Genomic DNA, 26,364 nt, shown 5'->3' on the forward strand with positions numbered 1-26,364 from the left:
CCAGTTGGGCTTCCAGTTTGTTTTGTTCAGGCTTCTGTAGCACTGGAGGCGAAATGCTTCCATGTAATAATCCATTTATTGTGTCCAACCAGGTCACTGGAAAGGAAGCTGCAGAGACCCCTACTGGCTAAGTCGCGCACCCTTCCTAGCATCCCTCAGTCACCAACGGTCTCCAGGGTCCACCAGTCTGACCTCATTGGTGGGAGTCCTCCCTGCAGGAAGACCGCGCCCACTACGACCAGCCAACCAAAGGCCTGCACTCTACCGCCTGCAGGTAAATCTGACAGCGACCATATTTTTCAGCAGTGTTTTTCAGTATTGTATTTATTTTTTTTTATCATGCAACGATTAACCGGGTACACCGGTTAGCTCCCACCATCCAAGGTCAGGCATGTTTAGGTTGATTGGTGACTAAATTTCCCGTAGGTATGTGTGAGTGTGAGAAGTTGTTCTTCTTTGTGCGTCTCTGTATGTTGGCCCTGCGGTGGATTGTCGAGCTGTCCACAGTGGCCCCGCCCTCACCCAGAGTGAGCTGGGACCGGCTCCAGCCCCCTGCAAAACGGACATGAATAAATATTGGCCTTGCTCTTACCAGCACTGTTTGACTTACTTAACTTGGGAAACAATCTAATCTTTCACAGAACTCTTAGTCCATAATGCGTCTGCCTCTTGAAATTTATTATTGAACAAAAGGGTTGGCTAGCAGGAAGGTGTTAAAAGATTGTAAAAGCCACTGGAGCATCATCCTCACAGTGAGGTCAAACATGTTCCCTTTCCTTTTCCTTTCAAACCTCCACTTATGCTTTGCTCCTTTTATATTTTCTAAGTGGTCTCAGCAGGAGAGTGTTCAAGAAAGATACACTAGATCCTCCTCCTTTTCTCTCCCTTCCCTTCCTCATAAATCAAACAGTTCTCACACCTGAGTGGGAAAGCATGTAGAAACGTCAAGCTGTAGTGTACTGACTGGGATATGTTTCATCCTAATGACAGATGTTCTGTTTTAAAGATGGAAAAAATACTGTATATAAGGGGAGAGTAATCCCTCTAAAGGAGGACCTTAGATACTGAGACACCAAAACACGAGCATTATGAGAGGTCCCTTAGTGAATCTAATTAAATCCAATTAATAAATGAGCACAAATTAAAAGACTAATACATTTTGTAATTTAATTAATTCTTTCAGCCTTCTCCAGCTTTGTCTTTGTTAGATATATTAAACCACAGCTGTCAGGAAGCTGTTGGTTCATCCTTACGTCCATCTCCTCATTCACATACACTGACAGATGCACACAGTCAGCAGTTATGTGTCACTCCTGATTGATGTTGTTCAGCTCAGCTTGATCATAGCTCTTCCTGTATTGGAGTAAATGCCAAAAAGATGAACAAATGGTGGCAGTATTGTTTAGATCTGCTCATGCTGCAAATTCCTCAACTAGCCCATTCAAGATTGAATATGTGGTATTGATTTATGTTTTGAGATTTTCAGCACGATGGGCAGTGCTACTGTACTGTCTCTGTCTACCTGCGACACTATGGGAGGAGTCTGTGGGGAAATAAGTGGAAGCAGCTGAGGCAAATGAGAGCTTTCTTCACCTGTTTGATCATCTGATGCCCTCCATGTGCCAGCAAAATGTTCGATTGTTTTGAAAAGTAAACTGAACAAAGAGGGAAGAGAGGTGACAAACATCAGAGAAAAAGAACTTATTAAAAAAAGTTGAAGGCTGTGTGTTAGAGGAAACCATAATCCCACTGGAATTACAAAGAAACTGCACAACAACGGGAGGCAGCGGCAACGTTCAACAACATTCCCAAATTAAAACAATACAGTCAAAATCCACATCACTTGACCCATGTCAGGCTGATTTTGAGGTTACTGTTCCACAAATTTGGGAGCCACTGTATGTTTCTACAGTATTGGAGCTTGTCTGAGAAGAGTAAGAAGCTGACACAGCAATATGTTCCTCTTTTTTGGAGCCTGCCTTTTACTTCTTTACCTTTTTCCTTGATTGCTTTCTCTTCAGCTGTGGCTTCTCTTTTTGCTGACTGCAGCTGTCTGTCAATGCCAGCATTACGTTGGATGCATCTTTTGCCTTGATGAAAATTTTGACCTTCCACACTTCCAATTCAACACAGTAAGATTTGGAAACAGTATTTTTTTCTCTTTATGTGCCAAAACAATGGCAAATTAGACTTTTTTTTAATTCAAGTACATAATATGGCCCTTCTCTTTCTGAAAGTCATCATCAAAACAGCTTCTAGTGAATAAAGGTGAAAAAAGAAAACACAAAAAACAATTAAACCACGCTGTGCAAAAGACTTTAAGAGAACACTGATCCACCCTATGCCCTCACTTTTCTAATGCACTCAGTCTTTAATGTGACTATTTTTGATGACCCTGGACTTAACAGCATTTTGCTTTGATGTCCTGACTTAACCTAGCCAAGTCTGGTTGGCTCGCTCTGTGCCTGTCTGTGCCTGTTTTTCATTGCCCTACTGCTGCTCTGTTGCAAATATCAAATTGAGAGAGACTTCAGTCTCACATGGGCCCTTGTTGCTTAGTAACCACTGTCATCGACCATGATGTTGGCTCTTTCTGTCTACCTCTCTGTTTGTCCTTTCGCAGTGCTGAGACAACTTAAAAAAAAAAAGTTGTGAAATACTCAGCTGCACTTCATTTGGGGAGTTCAGATACACATCTGGATGGGAAGATGCTCCCCAGTCATTATGTTGCAGTTATCTGGCTAAGCTGGAGGCCAGATGCATTTTGGCTGTTCAGGTAGTGGAACTGATAGTGTAAAATTACACAAGCTCACTCAAAAACGGTTCCTGCCAAAACACCTGCGGCGAGGAAATAAACTTTTCTAACTACCAACTCTAAAATAGTTTCCTAGTTTAAGACTGAAAATCAGACATCTTTTTGTATTTTACACCCTGTGTTTACTCCAATCTATGATCCAACTGAAAAGAAATTGACAGATCTTTAAATAAAAGTAGACTTGTATTAATATAGGCAGAGTTATAGGCAAATAAATATTTACTGGCTATACAGTTAATATATTTTTAGTAGTTCTTTTTAACCACATTTACATCCCACTGAGCCTAATTTTATACCATAAAAACTCATATGTATAAATTCTGACTCAGTCAAATTAGGTGCTCATTCTCTCCCTTGCTCTCTCTCTACCTCTCTCTCACTTTCTCTTGCTCTCTCTATGAAACACATACTGTATGTATGAGCATGCTTCACTATGTTACGGCCAATGAAACGACTGATTGAGTCTTTGACTTGGTTCTTTTCACTTGACAATATCTCTCGCCTTGATAGACAGTAACCGCAGCTTACCCAGCGTGCATCAGATTCTGTAATTAACTGTAAGACTTTTCTGAGTGCTCTTAGTCAGGTGCTAGACCCTGACAGGATGTCTGACAAACACACCGAATGCAGAGTGATGGAAGCTGGTTGTGATTAGTGCAGCGGAGCTTCATTCTGACAGCTCACATCCATCTCTGTTGTGCAGCTGTGAAAGCTCAGCCCTCGTGTCAGAGCTGAAGAAAAATGTCACTGTCGCTATAAATTTGTTCCTTCCTCTTCATTTTACATGCGCTATTATTTCTATCCAGTTTATGGAATCATAATTGAGTAGTTAAGGGGGCAGACTGAGAATAATGTTTTTGTGTAAAATATTCCATCCCATAAGGAAGCTTAATTAGTATCAGGAAATGTCTCATGAAGCCAATCACTGAGTGACAGTCCAACATTTTTTGTAATGATTTGTCCAATCTGTCTCTCTTTCATTTATTCTGTCTTCAACACTTTCTTTTTCTCTGTCTTTACTTTAGTGCTCGCTGTGTTTGCCCTTCTGCTCTGTGATGAATTCCTACCAAGTAATTCATCCTTTCTGTTCCTCTCATCTTCAAGGGGAACTGTGGCGTTTGGAAGATGATATGGAAGGTGAAGATGAGCCTGATTGTGATGGATGCACAGAATCTCGCCCTCGCTCCCAGTCACCTTTTTCCCACTTCCGGGCACGAGCTGCCTACCTTCGCAAGAGTGTCTCTGCAGATGACCACCTGGACATGAGCTTAGACTACAGCTCAGGAACTGCAGTCGGGGGCAAGCCACCCCGTAGCAGTAAGGGCAAGCTGAAGAGAAAGTTTGTAAGTTGGAGTTTTCCTAGTTCTTAATATCGTTCATGACGAAAATCTTTGCTCCTACCCAACTAAGTGTAGCTGACTTCTGAATTAGTCCACAGTTTTTTTGCATTTACATTTTCCTATGGAATTCAGTTCAACACCTGCAATTACAAATATTACTACACAAAAGCACCATGTTGCTCTCTGCTTTGGTTTAAACAGAAGTGTGAGGTGGCATGAAGTTGATCTTTTGGTACATTTGGTGGCGGTATAAACTGTATCATATACAACATAGCTGAAATTAGCATAGTTTTGTCAGTGCAAGAAAATTCCATCTTGCAGAAATTCAAATGAAAGCAACCTAACTCATAATAATATGTCTGTCCTTTTTATTATGATCTTTTTGTTTATTTATCCCTCTAATGAATGTAAAGGATGTAGTGGCATCTAGTGGTGAGGTTGCGAATTGCAACCACCTACTCATGCCTGCCATAGAAATGAAGGGCTCATATTTGGCTGGTCTAAAATGATTGTTAGTTTGTGCCAATAGATCCCTCTAGATCCTACACACTGGTCCTTTGAGATGCTTTGAATAGTTTGGACTGGCTTCTATCGTAGGTGCTCATCAACTATCATCTGATCGTATAAATCACTCACACAGCACACAGCAAATATTTTCATCACAACGCAGCAAGTGCAAAACATGGAAAATGTTGAAACATGAGAACATTTTGGGAAGCAATGGCTGGGTGATACATTTAAGGGTCACAACTGCAAATCTGAGGCTTCATGTAGTGAGCCTGTACCAAATTGCAAATATACTTTAGAAAATTCATGCAACAAATGAAGTGATGAGTATTATTATTCTTGTGTAGCTGTAGTTTACTGTGTATGTTGTATTCAGTACATTATCTCATAAATGCATCTAAATTTAGGATGGTAATGTTTTGCCAGTTGCTGATTAAAATTGGCGGTGCTGAGCCACTTGTAAAATCAAGTGTGGGCTGCGTGTGTGTGTGTGTCCGTGCGTGTGTGCGTGCGCGTGCGTGTGTGTGTGTGTGTGTGTGTGTGTGTGTGTGTGTGTGAAAGAAGAGCGCTGGAGAAGATAGCACATTACGCAGGAATACTATCACTCTAGTTATAAAGTTCCAATAACTGAAATACCACCAATTGAGCTGCTAACTCTCCATTTTTTATTCATGCTAATTAATTTAGATGGAATTCAACCCTTTCTTTTTGGTTTGTTTGAATTTTAACAGACCCAGAGTGCTTTTCACTGGATATTTTGGGGGCTTTAATGTCGGATATGAACGGCAGGCCTGGCAAATATGCATTAATAATTTAAGAGCTCTATACTGTCCCCCTCTCAGTGGATCAGGTAACTGGAGACCTCATTACCAGCTTGAGTTTTGTAATTGATTCTCCAGTGTCACAGGTGCAACAGGAGATGAGCATACTGTGTTGTGGGAGAACAAGGATGCCGTTCTAAATGTGTCCAGAAACGAAATGTGTCAGTATTTATATATTTCTGACTGCTGAGCACAGCAAAGGATTTTTTTTTTTTTCATAGATAGGCTTTGGATTTAGTTGCTTTTTTGTTGACAAACAAGCAGTTAGGGGATTATGTTGCCCCTGATGTCTCTTGTGGCCCCATAATTCAGACCTCGCTGGTTAGAGAACAAAGACCCGCAGATCCATCTCTGAACTGCAAAGAAAGGAAACAACACTGACGTGTTTTTCACACAGTTTCAGCATCTTGTCTTGAAATGGGGACAGCGGTGGAACTGATGACCTGCCGTCTGTGTTTTGGGGTGAGCTCTCACACAGTATTGTTTTGCAATGGCAGCTGTGTCAAAAATTACTTATTAATGGGTTACTCTCTTATACGATGAAAAACATTTGGCGGATGCCTTCGTTCAACCTTTCTGTGCAGATCCACAGAATGTGCAATTCACACAGAACGCCAGGTGTTCACACTTTTCCATTCAGGTTTATTTTTTATTTGCTGTCTTTCAGATATTTTTTTTTTATCCCACCTGTCTCTGTCTCAGTCAGCCTATTTGCCTTTTTTTGGTCTGTCAAACAGCAAAGTTGGCATGTTGGTTATGGGGGTATGGAGAACACATTTAGAGTTTACTTGCCTCATGACAATTACACTGAAAAAAACAACTGCAGCTGAACTCGTTGGCTCACAAAGAGGAGCTGTGCTGAAATGTGAAGGCATGAAGATGTTTTTTTTGTGTGGCTGATGTGATGACCTCAGTACAACAGGCCACTTATCCAGCAGCCCAGACTGCATTACGCTGAAGAATTGTGTGCCACTGTGTGATAAATACACTTACAGGACTTACAGGACTATATTTACACACATATATATATATAAATATATATATAGTGGTGATCAATTTATTATACAACAAATAAATGTCCTGTCAAGTGTAAATTACTGAGATGTGATGCTGAGTGGCTGGAAATACATAAAGCCTTGTTTGTGCTTATTTACAGCACTTCAGGTTGACACACACTGCTTGAAAGATGACGCACAAATTTTGTTTGTCAAATGAAATAAGGGGAGACAATATTTCTTGAATAATATTCCCCTAACGTATTCATAAAAACAGTTTTTCTCAGTTTCCTGATTCACTGGAAACCCATAGGACTCACCACAAGACAAATTTCAAACAGATCACGCACAGAGACACATAGTGTCATTCCTGATGCAGTATAGACAGGAGTCTCAGTGGTATCCAGTTTGTCCAATGAGGCCAATGACATTCATCTCCTTGCTTTCAGTCAGGGGCTCAGGGTTGTCTGAGTTTGTCAGACAAACGGTTTGTCACTGTTTGAAGTCGTTAATGCTGTGAACAAACAAGATTAGTGTGGGTTCACATGTAATCGTTCATAAACATGCATATCCCACACTTGAAAGACATCCGGCACACATAATTTATAAAAAAAATATTGAGATGGCATTGGGGGAGATTGTAATACTGACATGGAGAAGTAAAGCAGTGTTGTCAGTTTTTATCTCACTGCATGATCTGTTTATAAATCAGGCAGTGAGACATTTCTCACAGAAACCATCCGCTTCAGGTAGGAACAGGGTGTAAAGATTTCTAACAACAGCACTGAGGTCTATGTAAAGCAATTCCTTTAGCTCAACAAAAGGAATGTAACCACAAACTACACGATTCCATAATCGGAAAAATAAATAAATAAAATATCCAGAAATCATTGTGCCCTGGTGTTGAGGAAAGATGGGAATGAGGAAGCAAAAGAGCAGTGCCTTTACAGTGTGAAATGATTTCTGTGCTTGACAGCTAGGTTAAATATCAATATCCAACTGATTGCCATATGTTTATGCTACACACTGAAGCCCTTTTTGGATGCAATGTGTTTTCGCATTATGTGGCTTTCCACTTCCTTCCTCGCCTCAGTCACCATCTGATACATCTTTGCATGGTATGCAAATCTCGTAACAGATTACACTACATGATTTTCTTTTACTTGAAAGCAATGAGAATACACAGAAAGCACATATAAGAGTATAGAACAACATTGGTGTGAGAGATATATACAAATTCAAAATCAAATTGACAAACACATAAAAATTATAGCAGCAATTGCCAAAAAGTCTTTTCTCACATAATACAGAACCAGAAAATGACAAAAATGTTCCTGCTGTCCGCAGACACAGTCCAATATTGACTTAGCTTTAGATCCCGGCTGGCCCACCGAGCCTCTGCAAAATTCATTCTCTGCCAGCTGCCAAATATTATCTCTACACCAGCAACCTGCTACTACTGGTTTTCCATATTTGGCTTCTGGGCAGGTAGCATGAGGGCTGCAAATGCTAGCTTGAAACAGAGGACTTGATGTGTGGAGTATGGATTAGAACGGGACCATACTGACCTATACAGTGAGTCTGGAGTGGCTCAGAGCTGCTTAAACTTGGTTTTCTCTGTTGATCTGACTGTACTCACAATTATTTGAAATTATGGGAAGTTGTTTGATTTACTATCAATTTTAAAGCTAACACATGGTATTCCTTAACGGACAGGGCTTAACAAAATATGACAAGTCCATTCTGAATGGAGAATGTAGTAAATAAGCAAAATATACCCTTTAAGTGCCTTTAAATTGACAGCGTAGCCATGAGATGCCATGTACTAAAAAGATACAGAGATTAGTGTGTACCTGTGCTTGTGTTTTGATACAGTTGGATAACAGCAGGGAGGTGCAGTGGAGGGCCTCTATGTGCACTTCTAATTAATTCTTTATTACAGTAATTAAGGGTGAAGTGGACACGCCAGTATAATACCTGCTAAGGGTCCATGATGGCGGGTATCCTGTTGAGCACTATTGTGAAAATGCCATTGTTTTTGTGCAGCATACACCTCTCAGACACCAATATTGCACACTCTTCCACTGAGAGGCCAGAGATGACAGAAGCTCAACAAGGCAGTGGCAGTATGAGAATGCCATGTTCCCTCAAACTGTACAACATACAGTGACCTTAATAGAAGCAGGATACAACGGTGTAGCCTCAAGGCCTTTGCAACATTTGTGCAGTAATTACTGGGGTAGTTAGCCTGATGATGATTCTCACGTGGCGTGAAGGGAAGGATGTGGTGATGGGAACACCTCTGAGCTGTTTTCATCCCGATGAGATCATCCTTGCTGTCTTTATGAATGTTTTTCCCCCATTATTTGTCCTAGTTTGTCTGCCCTGTTCAGTAAATGTCTTTCATCACTGCATCCAGAGATGATGGGAATTAAAACGACTGTTGTGGCATTGAATTCTTCTGTGGTCACTTAGCTAGTCACGCCTAATTAGCTTGATGAACTCACCAGATGCCTCATTACATGTGCAAAGGCACTCGAGAGAAGTTCCACTGGATCCACTGAGATGTTCACATCCCTGCTTATTTTGCAGGAACAGCAGCAGATGCTGAAAAGCTTTGACTGCTATATAACCAGTAGAATCTACAATGTAACCAAAATAGTTTAATATGGTACCAGGCGTTTCACTCACATTTAGCAGCGCCTATATAGGTCAGGTATTGTGGAAGGCTGATTTACCCCCCAACTCCAAATTCAGCTGTCCAAGATCAGCAGATGAGCTCTACCTAACTGTGAATATGCTCATTTACATTTAGATTACTCTCATCCACTGAAACTCCAAATTTATGCAACAGACAAATATGCTTAACTAACTAACGGCCAACACCTAATAAGAAAAATCTACTCTGCAGTGAATTAAAAATGAACAATATACCCCATCGGTGTTGACAGGAAAGTGCCCTCTCTTTTTTACCAGCACATCAGGACCACACTGGCACTTCTGTATCTGAGCACTTCTGCATGCTTTTTGTGTGGCGTGTGTTATGTGTACACACACACACAGACAGGAGAAGAGATCTAAACAGCCAGAATAGGGATGGTCACCTGTAGGGCTGTACCAGGGCGATACGATTGCTTGGATAATAGCGAACTCATTTATGCCGGTGTAGAAGCTACTTAGCAGTAGTATGTGATGCATTCTGTCACCTGGGTCTTGGTTATACGGAGTTAATAGCATCAGTCCTCCACTCCTTTTCTTTCTCCTTGCCAAACTACAAGAAGATATTATCTGCCATAGACTTGCTTGTTGTTATATTGGCCACATGGTGGCAGCAACATGCCACACAATGCAGTTCCTGCATAAGTCACTCACCTCACTCATGTCAGAGCTTCAGTCTATCTGTGTGAATTTGTGTGTGAGGATTAGGCCAAACTGTTACCTGGGTGGTGCTTGAGGTTTCTCTCTTGTGACTCATTCATCCTGAGATGACTAATACCCAGACACCGCAGTGGACAGTCATAACTGACAGGAGAGCCAAGGTTTGGCGGCAGATGGCCAACCAACATTCATTATCTATGGAGACTTCTATGTGAATACAAAGCAGGAAGCAAAAAATAAAATAAAATAAAATAAAAACAAGAGAGAAAGAAGCCAGACCCTTGGCTGCTTTGTTAAAATAAAAACAGTGGCATTTTTGTTTGCTCAGCATTCCTATGCTGAACACTAGTCTGACAATCAGGGCTGTGAACTGGTGGTTCAGCAGCCTAACGCTCATTAAGCTTTGAGTCTGGTTTATGAGCTTTCGTGCGTGGCCCTCTCTCTCACACTCCATCTTCTCTGTCACTTTCTCTTGTAATACAGATGTAAGATGGATGAACGCTGCTGTAAAAATGATAAATGTGGATAAACAAACAAAGACAACCACCAAACTGAAGAAACTCAACACATGATTTTTCACGAACTGCGTCAGTTTTTATTTTTTATATTAAGGATACCAAAGGCAGTGGCGAAAGTTAGTTGTAGCTCCAATTTAAAGTTATGTTCAGAAAAGTGCACCACTCTGGCTTGGAAAGCACATTTCTGGCTAGGTTGGTTAATGGCTGGCTTTTTTGTACACACTCGTTCGTACTTACTCAAATGCCACTCACATCATCACACATAATCCATCTCCTTTTACAGACCTCCTCTCCCTCTCTTTGTTGTGTGCTTTTTTCCATTTATCCCTCTCTCGACTCCTTTCTTACTTGATACTTTAGAAATTGAAGTTGCAGTTTAACGAAAGTGAGTTTGGATAAAGATCCATACTCTGGTTATTTCACTTAAAAACCAGGAGAAAAATTCTCATTCTCATTCAAATGTGCTCGTTTCGTCAGACCTCTCTTTGACACACGTGCACGCACACACACTCACCCAAAACAGACCAAGAATGGCATGGGAATGTTTCCTGCAACCACTTTGGTTGTCGATGGTAACCAGTGAAATGGTATTCATTAACTATGTAGATTCAGAACTGCTCGTCTCCTGATCTGTTTCTTTTTCTGGCCCTGCATCACCCACTTTCTTCCCCTTCACCTTCCCTCATTTTCTCTGTCTGTTGTTCCTCCCTGCACTCAGGGTTAGTGTAAGGTTTGCTTTTTATTAACATTGCAGACGATTACTGTGGAGTCAGTAGTTCACTAATTATGATGGATAATAAGAGTTTCTTGTCTCTTTTCTTTTTCTTCCTTCTGCTTTTTGTCTTCTTCCCACTATGACTTTCCACTTTGACTGCTTCAAAGAACTTTGACTTCCCAACCACAGGACATACAGTATTTGGGGCAGTGGAATTACACACTGTATTTAGTAGCTTCGTATTCTTATGTTCAGTTTACCTTGGCTGTCTTCTCTTACATGCTGTACAGGCTTGACCATGTTCCTCTGCTGAGAAGCACAATGACCAATCCATGTACCTATTACGCCATCCTCATCTTCCGATGGCAGCCGGATTTCTCTAACTCTAGGGCGTTTGCTGCGGTTGTGACCTTGAAATCGGCTGACAGTCTCCATGCCTCAGGATTTACCGTCAGCGCTGAGTAACCGCGGTTAGCTCCCCAGTTGCCATCAGGTGATGATGACCTGGATTGCAGGGAGTGAGGCACTCTCTCACCTCACCTTACCTCACCCCTTCCTGGTGTTTGATCATTCTCTCTGTAAAAGCTTCATGCAGTGTGTGAGGTGTCGATAGCTGGCTGAGCGGCGTGAGTGTGGGAGCTTCATGTGGTACCACACGTTTAAACTAGAAAAGAATGTTTTCTCTCCAGTGTGAATGTTCACTTATTAACAGTATATACAATGAGATAATGGAAATGTTTTAATGCTGTGTGATATTTTGGATCCCCCTAATTCAAGTTAACAGAGTCTTTTTAAAGCTCTGAACATGAATTTGTATATGTGCTTACTGCCCAGTTAGACCTCCCAAATTGTTTTTGAATATAAGAAGACAGGAACAGTTCTTTTCCTCCACACCTTTTTCCAGCCAGATTGAAAGGAGAATGGTGTGCTCTAGTAATCTATATGGAACATGGAGCCTCTCAGCAGCTGTTCGTCAGTTATGGCGATAGGGCTCTTGGCAAGCCCTTTTCCAAACAGAGGCTCACACACTGGCTATGTGAAGGCATTTCACATGCCTCTGAGCCTGCAGACTTAGACCCTCTCCCCGGAGCCATTTGATCACACTCTGCCCAACTTTGGAGACTTTGTTTGGTGAAGCATCAATAGAGAATACCTATTTGAAGTTGGCTGGTTTTTTGCCTCACTCTTTACCCTCTTGCGGTTCTTTGCGGTCCTCTGGGGCACAGACTGAGCTGTTAAAGTACTCTCTTGTGGTCAGGTGTGGTAGTGTGCGGTGTCTGTCCAGGCTCTGTTTCCCTCTGACCTTGTTGTGCAGCAGTGATTTACACCATGGTTTTCCATGTATCATTCCCTTTCACCTCTGTCAACCCTCCTCACACGCATCATTATACTTCTTAACCTCCTCCTTCCCTTTGCCATCTGCACTTCCATCCTTCTTCTCCTCTCACACTCCAGCCAGTCTGTCACCTCTATCTCAGTACCCCTGCAAAACACCCACCCCTCTGCTGACCTGCACTTAATCGCTCCACTGGAGTTGCACCTACAGGATCCAACCAGCTGTCAAACAGATCCCTGCCTGTTGAGGTTAACCTTAAGTGGGCCTGAGTCAGGGCCAGAGCCCAGGTTTTGAGTGGTTCTCAGGGTCTAGGGCCCTTTGACACAACAGGAGGGCCAAAAGCATTTCTTTGAGAGCACCAAATCTCCTGTCTCCTCTTCTCCCTTTCCCTGGGCCTCCCTTCCTCCATCCCTGCCTCCCTGTGTCCCTCCATCCCTCCTCTCCTCCCCTCCACCCCCTCCAGACTCTCTGTCTGCGCTGACACTGCCTTTAATAAGGGGGAGTGGGGTGCACTGTTTATTTGTGTGGTGCGAGGTTAAAAACTTCCCCCTTAATTGACATTCCGGTAACACTTTCCAATAATGGGGCGAGCAATTTCCTTGAAATTGATGTGTGTCCACCGCAAGGAAAAACACCGCTTCTAGTTTTCACTCACCCATGGATGACCCACACTTGCACTGCATCTTTGTCTGTATGTGTGTGTGTGTGCGCTTGTGTCAGCGTGAGAAATTGCTTGAATGGTCTTCCGTTGGCAGTGGCAGTATGTTTTGGGGGTTTTTTTTGTGTGTGTGCGTGTGTGCGTGTGTGTGTGTGTGTGTGTGTGTGTGTGTAAGGAGGCGAGCACGCATCATAGTCAAATACTGTGTCACTGCAAATTAGTGTTTTGTCAGTGTAATGAGTGCATGTGTGTGCTCTGTATTGATTAACACTGAATGCAAGCATTTTGCGTACACGTGGCCGTTAAATGCATGTGTCCTGTTTTCAGAGCTTTTGGATGCCCTTTATTTCTGGGCAACGCTTGGTGGCCACAAATAAATAATTCAAATATTTAGATTTTCATTTATCCCACACACCAATGAGTGACAGTTTCACCCTGTCAAAACGCTAAAACAAATTCACTGTAGAAAGCCTATTTTGCTCTCAGCTCAGTTGATGTCTGCCTGTGAGAAAATATGCAAACACAAACATCTCCCTCGGTTGCAGTCTGCATCCTTGGCCTAAACAGTGACCACTGGATAGGACTTGTGGTGTAGTGACGGTTGGTGTTAAAAGTGTGTGTGTTAGTGGGAGAGAAAGGGAGACAGAAAGAGGGAGTCAGTGTGTGTCAATGACAAGATGGGTAAGTGTGATAAATGTGTATATGTATGTATATGTGTGTGTCAGTGTGTGAGCGTGTGTCTGTGTCTGTGTGTGGCTGCAGGCAGACGCTGGCTGGTTCCTGGCCTTCTCATTCTGTCTCCCACACACTCTCTGATGTGGTTTGAGGCTGTGGCTTTCACTATGGAGGGGGATAGCCACCGCACACACTCACACTGTTCTCACATGTCTGTGGAAACACACATTGCGCGCTGGTATGCAGTCGCATTCTCAGAAATGCAGGCGCACATACTGAACTAATGCACACATACATACACGCACACGCACACACACACACACACACACACACACACACACACATATATAGTTCAAACCCTGAAGGATGTAACAACACAACAGCAGCTTGCCAAAGTGTCTGAATGGACGCCGTAGCGCTGTCGTAGACTAACACACACACACACCACTAGACGCCATCCGTGGTGGTGGGCTTCCACAATAAGCGGTTAGTTAAATAATATCAAAGACAGATGTTGGCTCTGGTCCCATCATACTTTGTGTGTGTGCTTTTATCGTACGTGTGATTACGCAAAATAAGGCAGAGCACTGATATGCAGATCCATGGGAGCACGTCTGCTTGGAAATCCTTACACATGTAGATTATTTTCACTTATTTGTTTATCAAAATTAGAGATAAGTGGAGGTTTAACTGGCTGAACATGTTTCTTTCATGAAAACAGTTATTTTGGGGGAATAGTTATTGCATCCACACAAATTCTTCATTTGTTTCTTTCTGATATACAATACCATCACTGCATTGGTCCCTTTTTTAAAGGGAATTTTATCATTTATAGTATAATTATTTTAATATCATTAACAGAGATGTAAATGATTTCTAAAATTGTATATCAATGTATTTTGGTCTTTTGTTAGCAAGCTGAATTTTTAATATAGTAAGAATAGTTTTACATGAATAAAGTAAAAGAAATGAATTCTATGTATGAGTATATTTAACAAAAAGCAGTAAAACATGATTGCTTGCTCATAAAGACCTTACTTACTTAAGACTTAATGATTTATATGAAGTTATAAAGTGACAGAGCAGCAGAACCTCATATGTATGCGCATACACGCACACATGCGCACGCACGCACGCACACACACACATACACACACACACACACACACACACACACACACACACACGCACACGCACACGCACACGCACACACACACAAATGCACACACAGCAATACATCTGTAGAAAAACCATGGTCTCTTGTGTGCTTGTATATACAAACAAGGTTTTCTCTCCTTCACGCACTGGGACACGTTCACCTTCTCTTACGCACTCAAACACACACAGACACACAAACACACACACTCACAGTGGTAGTAGATACTGTCTTACTGGCCCCTGCTGGTTAAACAGAGAATTGGACATGTGGACAAACAATGGACAAACTTGCAAATGTCTAACATTTCTGTGAGTAAAATAGAAAGAGAGCGGTTAGAGGTATAATAGGTAGGGAGTATAAAAAGGGCAATGCCGTGTCTTTGTGTCATCTCTCCATCCATTCATCCTTCCTTTGGCCATGCATCCATCCATTCCTCCTGCTTCTATGGCATCAGCTGCCAGTTGTTGAGCTTCACGCTCACTTGAGGCTTCTGTCGGTGTGCATCAATGTTCAGATGTGCCTGCATGAATGTATGTAAGTATGTGCTTGCATCTTGTTAATTTGTGTACACCTCCACAGTCTCTCAGTGTGTATCATGGCATTCTTCAGCTCACGCTTCACCTTTCCACTGTGCAGTGATTCCAGCTTATCAATAACAACTACTGCCAGGCTCATAGTAGAGGGCTCTTGTGGGGCCCTGCTGTCCCTTCTTTTCGCGAGCCTGTCTCTTTAAGGTGGTGTTTGTTTATGCTGAGGCTCAGCTCACTGAGACCTGTGCAGGCTCAGTGCTGGGCTCTTTTCATAGGCGCTCCATTTTGTTCTTAATAAAATGGCACTCAGTGGCCGGGGGACTGGCAGGCACCCAGCTCCCTGGGAAACCAAAGAATGCCGGCCTTCATTTAGCGACAAACAGCTACTGCCAGAGGAGGCTAGTTCTCCACTCTGCTCCTCAATACTACTGCTGAGGCCTGCGTGTGTGTGTGTGTGTGTGTGTCTGTCACTGTGGAATGGGGCCACGGTTGAAGGAGTCAGGTATAGCTTGTCTCTCGTTGATGTTTGCTTAAACCATTCTGTCTTTTCAACTCACTGTCTCTCTATCTGAGTCCCTGTCTTGGCTATCCACTTGAAAACATTCAGCAGCACTTCTCCTCGTCCCCTGCCTCTCTCACGCTCGCTCTCGCCGCGGTTCGGTGTGAATGGTGGGAACAGAGCGGCCATTAAGATGCATATTTAGAAGGGCCTGCCCCTCCTTCTCCTCCCATCTCCCATGCACTCTTATAATACACACATACTCATAGTGTAAGTCACTAAGAGTGCCTGTCACCAGGGACGCATGCATCTTTACATATGCACATATTCACCCAAACTGAAGCTGACTCCCTGGAAAGCTACTTGTTACTGACTGTCTGAGCTCAAACAGGACTTTTCCCAGTCCAACCATCCACTTCAGCTCCCCATTGATCCATTCTTCACTCCCCCTGTATTTCACCACTGTTTGTGTTAACATGACAAGTGAGACCAATGATTTGACCATATCCAGGCAGGAACACCAGCAGTTTATCCGACAAGGTTTTAAGAACTGTACCGCATTTTAGCAGAGACAAAAAAGAAGAACATTGTGATGTGATAATGATTTGTGCCTTGCAGACTGCTAAAATTTTGGCAATCTTGAGAACTATTATTAGCAAGAAAATTGTAAACACATACTAAACCGAAATCTGTTCACTGCCAAAAACTAACAAAACACACAGGGAATGAGACAGGGAATGTGAAGTCGATGAAAATGAAGCACGTGAAAAAGGAGAGAAAAGCACAAGCACACTTAAAGGTGGATTTGACATGAGCCCAGAGACGGAGCAGACTGTCAGATATAGAAACAGAATAAACAAACTGGGAAACATCAGTCAGATGACAGTGGAGATGACACAAGAGGAGATACTAGCCAAATGCTAACCCAAAGAGTTAAAGCAAAAAATATGACAGGAACAGAAGATGGGGGGAAAAAGGAGAGATGAAGGAGGAGACGAGGCGAGATCTATGTTTTGTCTGTCGTCTCCTCCTAATGCACCACATATGAGAGGTCTTGGAAACAATGAGTCACCCCACAATGGGACTGTCGCCACAATCTGGCCCAAGCAGGCTGTCTGCAAGATGATTATATCGGCACATGTCATGCAGTCACTGACTTACCGCGATGATAGGGTGAATTTCAGTGTTATTTCTCAGTGTTCTTCAAAGAAGGTTTATGCTCCTTATACTGACTCCTTATACCTTATACAAGCATATTTAATTCACTGTGCATTACTGTGTATGTTTGTGTAAGTGTGTGTGTAGCCGTAAGCATGAGGAGGTGGCGAGTACTTCAGTGACAGTTACTGATGTATAGACAGGCAGGTGGGAGCTGGACAAAGAGGGAGGATGCTTGTAAACCGGTTGCATGGAGTTGTTTGTGCTCTCCTCCTTCAGCTGCTGCACTCTTTCATTACAACGCATTTCAAAACAAAGCCTCTCGCTCTCCCTCATTGTTGCACTCACACACAGAAACAAGTCACATTTCCAGTCCCTTTTCCATCATTCATCCTCCCAACTGACTGACAGACAGAGACAGCCCATGTTACTTTTGTTTATTTTTTTCGAAATTTCACGCATTGTTCTTGCTTCACAAGACAGTCGTTCATTGTTGATCTTGGGTGCCTTCTTGTTACCCGCAGCAAGCTGTCATCATGGTGATTGATTGGCAGACCTCGCTGCTGGTACAGTGGCTTATGTAGGGAGGTAAAGCAATTAAGAGCAAGTTGCAGTGCTCTGGCAGTGGCCTTTTCCATGGGGCCAATTAGAGGAGAGATTTCCCAGCAGATTGCTGTCGCTCTGTCTATGTCTGGGGCTGTGCTTTGGTCTGATCCCATGACATGAGCCTGAAACAATAGGGCCCAACCATCCACTCTGCCTCTATCTACAGTCAGTCAACTCTCCACAACTCTCAACATGCCATTGTCTACACCATCTCTGTTTGTGTTCTGCCTGTTCACCTCCACTTTAACTCTTTCACTCCTCTGACAGTTTTTTGTTTCTATCCAATTGCTACTCATTCTGTTCCCTTTTTTTTTTGTCTCTGTCTGTCTGTACCAAGAAATACACTAGCTCTTTCTTGGAAAACTATTTTTATTGACGGTCACTGGGCAAAAGCTCTTTAAAAAAAATACAGATAGACACTCTATCCTGGGATATAGTGAACTACCATAATGTGAGTTGTCATACAACTGAGATCCATTTCCATTTTTGCAAATGAATAGTCCCTAAATACTAGGGGTGGGAATCTTTCACTATTTCATGATTTGATTCAAAATTGATTTACAATTCAAAACAATTTGATTCATAATGATTTCTGCTTCAGTCTATAGGTGTGCAAAGGATCCTCATGATCCACTCCAGTCTGCTTTGCAAGACAGAATCACAAATGGAGACATTAAAGTGTCTTTTTCATGTTTATTTAATTTAAGATATTTATCCATGCTTAGATGGAATTGTTGCATGAAAGCAATATCACATATTTAAGTGACAGAAATAAAAGTGTCTCCTTATAAAAAAAATAGTGCAGTTAAACATGGATTCCCAAAATGCTTAATCCTCATTTTGCAAACCTTGCAGACAGGAATGTATCTGTGGGGAAAATGCTCCAAGGGGGGTCACTAACCCTAACCCCCTACCAATGAATGAATGAATGAATAAATAAATAAATAAATAAACAAATGTTGTTACTTGAGCGTAGTTGGGGCTATTCAATTCCCAGTGGGAGCACCTGAGCTTGTCTAGGTTAATTGGCTAATTGGTGATGAGTAATGGACTGGGCTACAGCAAGGAACAGCGACCCCTCACCTACTAGACCGGACCAGGCCAGATCAGACCAGTGACAGCACCCCTCCAGAGACTGGGCCAGATCTGACTAGACCAGACCCGAGACCAGACCCCTGCAGAGAGTGGAGACTAGACCAGTGACCGGAACCCTCCAGTGACTAGAGACCAGACCAGATCAGACGAAACTGAATCAGTCATCGCTTTGGATCAAAGTGCCAAATGAGCAACAGCTTGCTAACACAGAGTATACTTCACTATCATCTAACTTTTCACTTGTCTGTTTTTCTGTTATTGTTTTTGTTTTTTCCCTTCTTGTGGAAAATATACAAAAGGGAGTAGAAGAACTGAGTGAGACAGAGCAAAGAGAGGTGAGGAGAAAGCAGCAGGCAAGAAAGGGAAGGGATGAGTGTGGATATGGAGAGGATGAAGTGAAGATAAAAGACAGATTTGAATTATGAAATGAAAGATGGGATGGGTTGAATCCAGCGGTCCATGCGGGAAAGCAAATGAAACCAACAGAATAAGAGTATAAAACAATATTCAGGTGTTGTCAAACTTTGGATGAAAGTGGTTGTTTTTAAGGTGAAACAGTTTTCTCTGTTGGTTTTGGTGTATAAAACAGAATGTGCAAGATTGCCACAGTTTGCGCCTCTAGTAAACTTCTCCGATATACTTTACAGAATGGAAATTTTCTGAAAACTGTTGAATTGCCTAAGCCCTTAACATCTTTTGATGATTGACTTGGTGGTCAACTATTGAGCCTTGGACAAAATAAACATTTTCAGCTCAAATGTTCAGAGAAGGTTTATTTGCTTCCAAAGAATAATCACTCTTGTGGGATGTGTGGGCAGAAGATTTAGGAGAATAACATTACAACAATTGCATTTTGTATTGAAAAAAGAATAAATAAATAAAATTGAGATTGGCAGTAGCAGAGATGAGACTTACGTTTTCTACCCCAAATGTTCCAATAAATGATCAAGTCAAACACCTGAAAGTGAAAATAAGATCCATTCTGGCGTCAAAGCTTGTTCTTGCCCGAGACAAGAGTTTTGTATTTTATTAATTTTTTTTTTTTAAGGTAGTGTGCTTAAAAAGTTGAGAAAGCCTCATCTAGTTGATGGATTGACTGCTAAACTCTTTTCCCCCTGATGACTTGTGGGAGAATTCCTCCGGTTTATTGCAGATTTCAACAGTGAAGCCAAGCCTTTAAAGCTGCACTAATGACCTAACACGCACATACATGTGTATGCTGGACACTTGATTAACAACACACACAGACACCTGTATTTACTTACTGTGTATGTGTTCAAACACTTTCTCTTTTTCCTAAACACACACCCACACGTCCTCATTATAGTTTCTTCAAACCAATGCATAACCAGCTTCCTCATCAACGCGGTCTGTAAATGTAAACATGTTGAAACTCACACAGTCTGTTCACCACATCAGTTTTCCCCTCATCTCTTATTTCCCAAAGGCTTTATAGAAGATCAGACAAACAGCAGATACCTGCATCCATTAGGGCCTTCCAGTCACTCAACAGCAGTATTGTGATACAGGAGAGTAGGCAAGGGGACACGCCTGTCGCTCAGTGGTAGCCTGAAGGAGCACTGCTTCCATCTTGAGATGAGATGTCTCATCTCTCCTCTAATGCCCCCCAAGAGAGGCTCGCCCTCCCCCTTGGTGACTGATGCACAGAGGGAGGAAAGGGGGACATGAGGGGTCTTCTGAAATATTGTACCATTAATTCAAGATATTCATATATTTTGTAAATGTATCCCTCTGCCTTTGTGTTTGTGCGTGTGTGTGTGTGCGCAGTATGACTTGGAATCAGTTTTGTTGACTTTGGTTGCAGTGAAGCTTTTATTGTTTAATCACAAAATACTCAAAAATCTGAGTGTAACCATTGTGCCAACGAGGGGATGAAATTTCAGTTTTTTTGGGAATCCAAAAAAGTTACGCAACAATCACACTATAAAAAAAAAAAAAAGTTTCATTACATAATAACTGCACAAAATTCTCTTGCTGAGGATGTAATTGTTTCCTTCAGAAGTGTTGTGCACACATCCACATGTTACAGATTAAAGACTGTGGAACCTGAGTCCTTGGCCTGGTCATAGTTCAGTTCTGATCAAGGTCTTGCTCATGGTCACTTGGATTGGTCACACAGTTACAGTGACATTTTATCAGTGTATGCGTAAAATCATAAAATGCACAAATTTCTGACCCACTAAGAATTTTGGTAGTTGACTGTTTGGTTGCCAAAGCAGGGATGCTCTATGCTAGTTATTACCACACTGACAAAAAGTGTCTGAAAAAGAATTTATTTCTGTGCAAGGGCAATGCATGATGGTCTATGTTGTACTCTACTTTTCATGTAGTCTACTACATAAGATATCATTTCAATGATACATTTGGACTGCACAAAATTCACTGTATAAAGGATTATATAGGGAGTAGTGAGTGATTTCAGGAGCTGATGTCTGTGTGACAGTTTCGTCGGAGGGGAGTGACAGTGAAGGAGGTGACTTTTAAAGTGTGCCTAACAGCTTCCTGTCACAATACTTCTTGTAGCATTTTAACAACAATACAACAGGATGCAACAACAATCGAGCAAACAAAACAGGCGAGGATTCTTTGGCTTCTTGTACTCTAATTTGCTGGCTGACTGCAGAAAGACAACACTGTCTCTTTAATGTGGGGAGGGTCAAAGGTCACTGTATTGCATTTGTAAGGTCAGCGGTTGAGGTCACGCTCAGCTCTGGGCCTTCCTGCTGCAGACAGCTGGGTCATGCCACCTACATAGAGTCCAATTATCCCTGCCAGCTAATAACCGCTCAGCTCGTTCCATCGCTCAACACACACACACACACACACACACACACACACACACACACACACACACACACATGCACACGCACACACATAGACACGTGCACATGCAAGCAAGCGGATGGTGAATGTTTTCTCTGCTATGCTCTATCAAAAGATCAGCACATCAACTTGTCCTACAGCCTGTTATTACTTTATCTATTTGTGTGGGCTGCATTATGCAGCATAGAAACATCAGCACTGTGAGTGTGGGTGGTTGAAGGTAAAAATACAATTCCCTGGTATGAATTTGACCATTATTTTCCTCCATGTCATTTCTTCAACTTGGTATATAATCTGCTGTCTGAAACACCTTGTACCTTTTCTGCCCTGTGTCCCTCTAGCTATCCCCCTTTCCCACTACAAAGTGTCAGGTCACAATTTATTTGAATGGCAGTGACTCCTAACAGTAACCAGAGTCAGATCCCTTCCAGTCCAGGGTCACTCTGTGCCAGCTGGTTATAGTGAGCTTTGCAGGTTTCCTTCAGAGAGCTATATATATTTGTTTCCTAATTAATATAGCATACAAACTTGATTAATTTATTCCTCAGGAGGTTTAAAAAGTCTTGAAACTTTATAGATCCGCCCTATTTGAGAATCCAAGAACATTGATTTGGTCTAGTATTGAATAGAGTATATTTAACAGTGTATAGTTTAGCCAAGCAGTTCTCTTATCTGGATGACTTTGAACTTCACATGGCATCGATACAGTATAATAAATAGAAAATTATTGAATTTAAGACAGAGCAACATGATATAAAGACTCCACACATGGTCTCACAGATATAGTGACAGGCTGTACTGTGAAACCCTCATGTAAGATAAAAAATACAGAATGCAAGAGAGACAGGGGAGGCCAGAGAGAGGAGATATTTTGAGGTGTATCCTGACTGTCTGGCTTTGGCTAATGCCCTCTGCAGTGAGGTGGAATGGCACATAAGCTCCCATTAATACAGGAATGAGTTGAATTTAGCTCCGTCTGCCTGCAGACGGAGCTAAAGCCAGGGGGGCTGGCCAGGCCAGCCCCCCTGGCTTTCCATGAAGTGTGGGGTGCAACACTTACTGAAAAGCTCTGAGCAGAGCTCCGGCATGCCACACCCCCCTGACACCCCAGCGCTCTCCTTTGTTCTCTAACTATAGCTGCAGCCGTGCCAAGGCCCCCCGACTTAAATATTCCACTATAAAACAAGTGATAATGAACATGAAAAGCACCCAGTGCTAGTAGTTGACTGAGCTGCTAAGTACATACAGCCATGTGCATACACGCATATGCAATCAATGTTAGATGTATGCGCACACAAAAAGATACATTAAAGGTATACGCACAAACTCGTGCAACACAGGTGTGGAATCAAAAAGGAAAGTGTGGAGAGAGGGGATGAGAGGTGTAGAGACCTGGGAGTGGAAAATGATTGATCCGTTTTAAGGGTCCTATAAATCCGCCAGCTGATGTGGGTATAAATGGCGGCACAGATGTCTTTCCTACCTGGCAACTCATCTCACATCACAACAGGGATATTTTTACTGTCCATCCTACTGTAAGACCTTGACAAACCCTTCACATGTCAGGAGCGGACAAGGAAACTAGCAGACATTGATTTTATCCCACGTTCATAGTGACAGTTATGGTTCTCTGTTATACTGAATGTGAAGCATGTCTGTGTGTGTAATTAATGTGCTGATTCATGAATGTTATTATTATTGTCTGTGTGTGTGAGTGTGAGTATGGCTATTGATGAGTGGTGGGGGCTTTTACAGTAAACTGTATGTAATTGACTGTGGAGCGTCTGTACTGAGGGAGGCTCCATGTAAAGGTTGCCTGTCTCTGGAGCTCCCTGGAGTGCCCAGGCAGCCAGGCACCTTTGACCAGGACTAGGCCCCCTCAGGCCTTCGCACACAGCATGCACACACACACACACACCTCTCTGTGTGCCCCCCACTCTCCCTTGGGTGAGATGAGCCCACCAAGGCCCCTCCTGGAGCTGTTCCCCCAGCAGTCCTGGACCTCCACCTCTCTTACCAACCGTTCCACACAGATGTGGCCAAAAGCCAGGGGACGCCACTGTCGGGATCAGGGGTTGAGGGTGGTGGAAGATATGTGTGTGTATTTGTGTGTCTGTGCGCATGCATGTGTGTGTCAGTGTGCATGTGCCTGTATACGTGCATGTGTCAGTGTGTTTTTGCGTGTGTATATGCCTAAAAGGGGGGTCTATCCCCAGACACAAGTTGCTCAGTTTTTTGGAAAGTCTCTGGCCCACCCAAGAGGAAAGAGTAGGAGGAGGAGGCAGTGGGGGGAGGGGACCGAGGCCTTGGGGGAACAAAGCCTTATTTCAAACTTGCCGAAAACAGGGGTCTTTATGCTGTGATGCTGGGGCCCCCTCCTATGTAGGGAGATGTTATCGCAAAGATGCAATATCCACCTCGGCATAGGGCTGGGGGGGCAGCTGGATAGGCCTCCAGTGTTACACTAAGTACCCTGGGGCACTGACCTCACTAATGAAGTCTCCCTTGGCTGCTGCTACCCACTACTGTACCCTCCTTTGTCTTTCACATGTGGATCTCTCACTCTGTTTGTCTGCCTTTCTATCAGTCTGCCTGCCTGGCTGGCTGCTAAACAGCTGTGTGTGTGTGTGTGTGTGTGTGTGAGAGAGAGACAGACGGTTGGTCATTTTTTTCTACTTTGATAGTTTGTGTATATAACTTACTGTTAATCTGTTTTGTTCCAGCATGATGATGCTTGTTTGTTTTATCTGCCATCTTGAATTGCTTCATGATCTGTCTGTTGAGTCTGATGTGTGTGTCTTTTTTGCCATTTGTCTATCTGCATGGCTGTCTCCATAGCTTGCTTTGAAGTGTCTCTCTGATTTACTGTCCGGCTGTCTCTTATAGTCTTTTTGACTTTGAAGCCTTTCGTTATCTAACCACTGAAGCACTCCTCTTTTAAGCTCACTGTGACTTTTATATATGGCTTTGAGTTGCATTTAAAGATGTTGCACCAAGCCCTTCACAGAATCCACAAGTGGGAAAGGGAAATTTGATTTTGTGAGAAGGGTGATGGGGAGAAAAGCACAATTAAAGTGGACGCCCCACATTCCTGTGTGGAGCCAGTGGCCTGGGGATAGGATTTGCCCAGTTTTCCTGACAGCTTGGAAATCCCACCACTCCATGGCTTGATCCTCGTCTCAGCTTGCGTCTTTTTTCCCAACCCAAAATTTAAAGAGGGAAAATGATATTCATTTAGAGGAGAGACAGGAGTGATCTGTGAGGGATTTGTGTGAGCTGCAGAGACGTTGAGGACTTCGGCGCCATAAGAGTAGATGACAACTTGATTTCATTGTGAAAACACATCAATAACTGTGATAATTTTGAGTCTTTTTTTTTTTTTTTTTTTTTTTATACACACCAAGGAATCAAACAAGGGACTGGTGGTCAGCAACCAAGCCATTTTATTGAAAATGTATATATGATAAAATAGAAACTTCTCTCTTGCTCACTATTTTGAATTATAGCTGGTCCTTTTATCCCGGTGAGCTTTATACAGTCATCACATAGGACTGATCCTGCAGCCTCCTGTTGATGCTGCTAAGCTGTCACTGGTCTCTGAAACCACCAATCAGTCAAGGGGTGTGGCACCCCTTCTTTGAGGCACTGAGCAGGTCTCTCTGCAATTTCATAATGCCCAGCCCCTAGAGAGCCAAAGTGGAAAGTTTGCTTTAGCACCCGCTGGGTTAGAAGATGAAAGAGCTTTGGGATGACATGGGTCTATGGTTGGGCGACGGGGGGGAGCACTGAGCACGGGGGGGACTTATATCTCTTTATCCTTTCTGGCGTGCTGTGGCTGTGCTCAACCCACATCAGCTGTCCACTTTTCTCTGTCTGCCAGTTGCCGTGCAGTCCAAAGCTGGCCTGTCTGCTGATGGATTACCTGGGCGAATGAGCGTGCCCCTTCATCTCCTCTTTGCTCTGAATACAGAGCTAGCCCTACCCTGCCTAAAAGCCCTCACCTGAGCACCCCCGCATGGCCCTGGGGTACAGTTATAAAAAGATGAAGGGATCTGGAGCTTGGGTGGGTTGGGGATGGACTAGGGCATTGGCAGGGGTTTGTGGGACTGCTGTAGTGGTGTTTATGGGGGCTAGCCAGGATTAGTTGGCGGCTGGTGGTTATTGATTCAATTTGAGATGCTTTTTTATCTGCAAGCCGCCTGAGGCCAGCACACATGCTAGTTTCCTCCAATGGTCCCTAATCCCTTCTGGTTATAAAAGGAATATGCCTTTGGTGGCGGAGGAGATGCTCTGAATGCTTGCGTTGCAGCAGAGGAGGCATTTGTCATGTGTGTGTTTGGTTGAGCTGGCACTGGGATCAGGGGAGCTCTGCATGTTGGCTGCAGGTTTTATCTGGTGCTGAGAGCTAGAGTAGAGAGTGACTTGGCACACCTACGGTATGCATTCACAATTTTCACTAATGGTGGTATCTATGTCTTTGGCATCACCATGTATGCTTATTGTATCTCAGACTTGACGCTTGGAAAAGAGAGAGTAAAGTAAAAAAAAAAAAAAAAAGTGAACTGGGATGGTATGTATGAAAAGATGAAAAAGTTTTGGAAACTTCTCAGTCATGATGTAAAATGAGAAAAACTTCCATGTCTGTCACAAAGTGTGAGAATGAGTAAAAAAGAAGAAAATGAGTGACAGATACCAGAAGAGAGTGAGTGGTTGGG

The 26,364-nt window shown here is 42.8% G+C and overlaps 1 protein-coding gene across 1 annotated transcript in view; it reads left to right on the forward strand.

The window, feature by feature from the left end:
* Positions 1-227: 227 nt before the first annotated feature.
* The window catches only part of ankfn1b (ankyrin repeat and fibronectin type III domain containing 1b), an 86,864-nt gene continuing 60,727 nt past the window's right edge, over positions 228-26,364 (forward strand). The window contains exons 1-2 of the mRNA XM_029527896.1: positions 228-274; positions 3,920-4,158. Coding sequence (XP_029383756.1) covers positions 3,946-4,158 — 213 coding nt within the window. The 5' untranslated portion in view covers positions 228-274; positions 3,920-3,945. The remainder of the gene's footprint in view (positions 275-3,919; positions 4,159-26,364) is intronic.

This window comes from Echeneis naucrates, chromosome 19 (genome assembly GCF_900963305.1).
Source record: "Echeneis naucrates chromosome 19, fEcheNa1.1, whole genome shotgun sequence".
Classification (NCBI taxonomy): Eukaryota; Metazoa; Chordata; class Actinopteri; order Carangiformes; family Echeneidae; genus Echeneis; species Echeneis naucrates.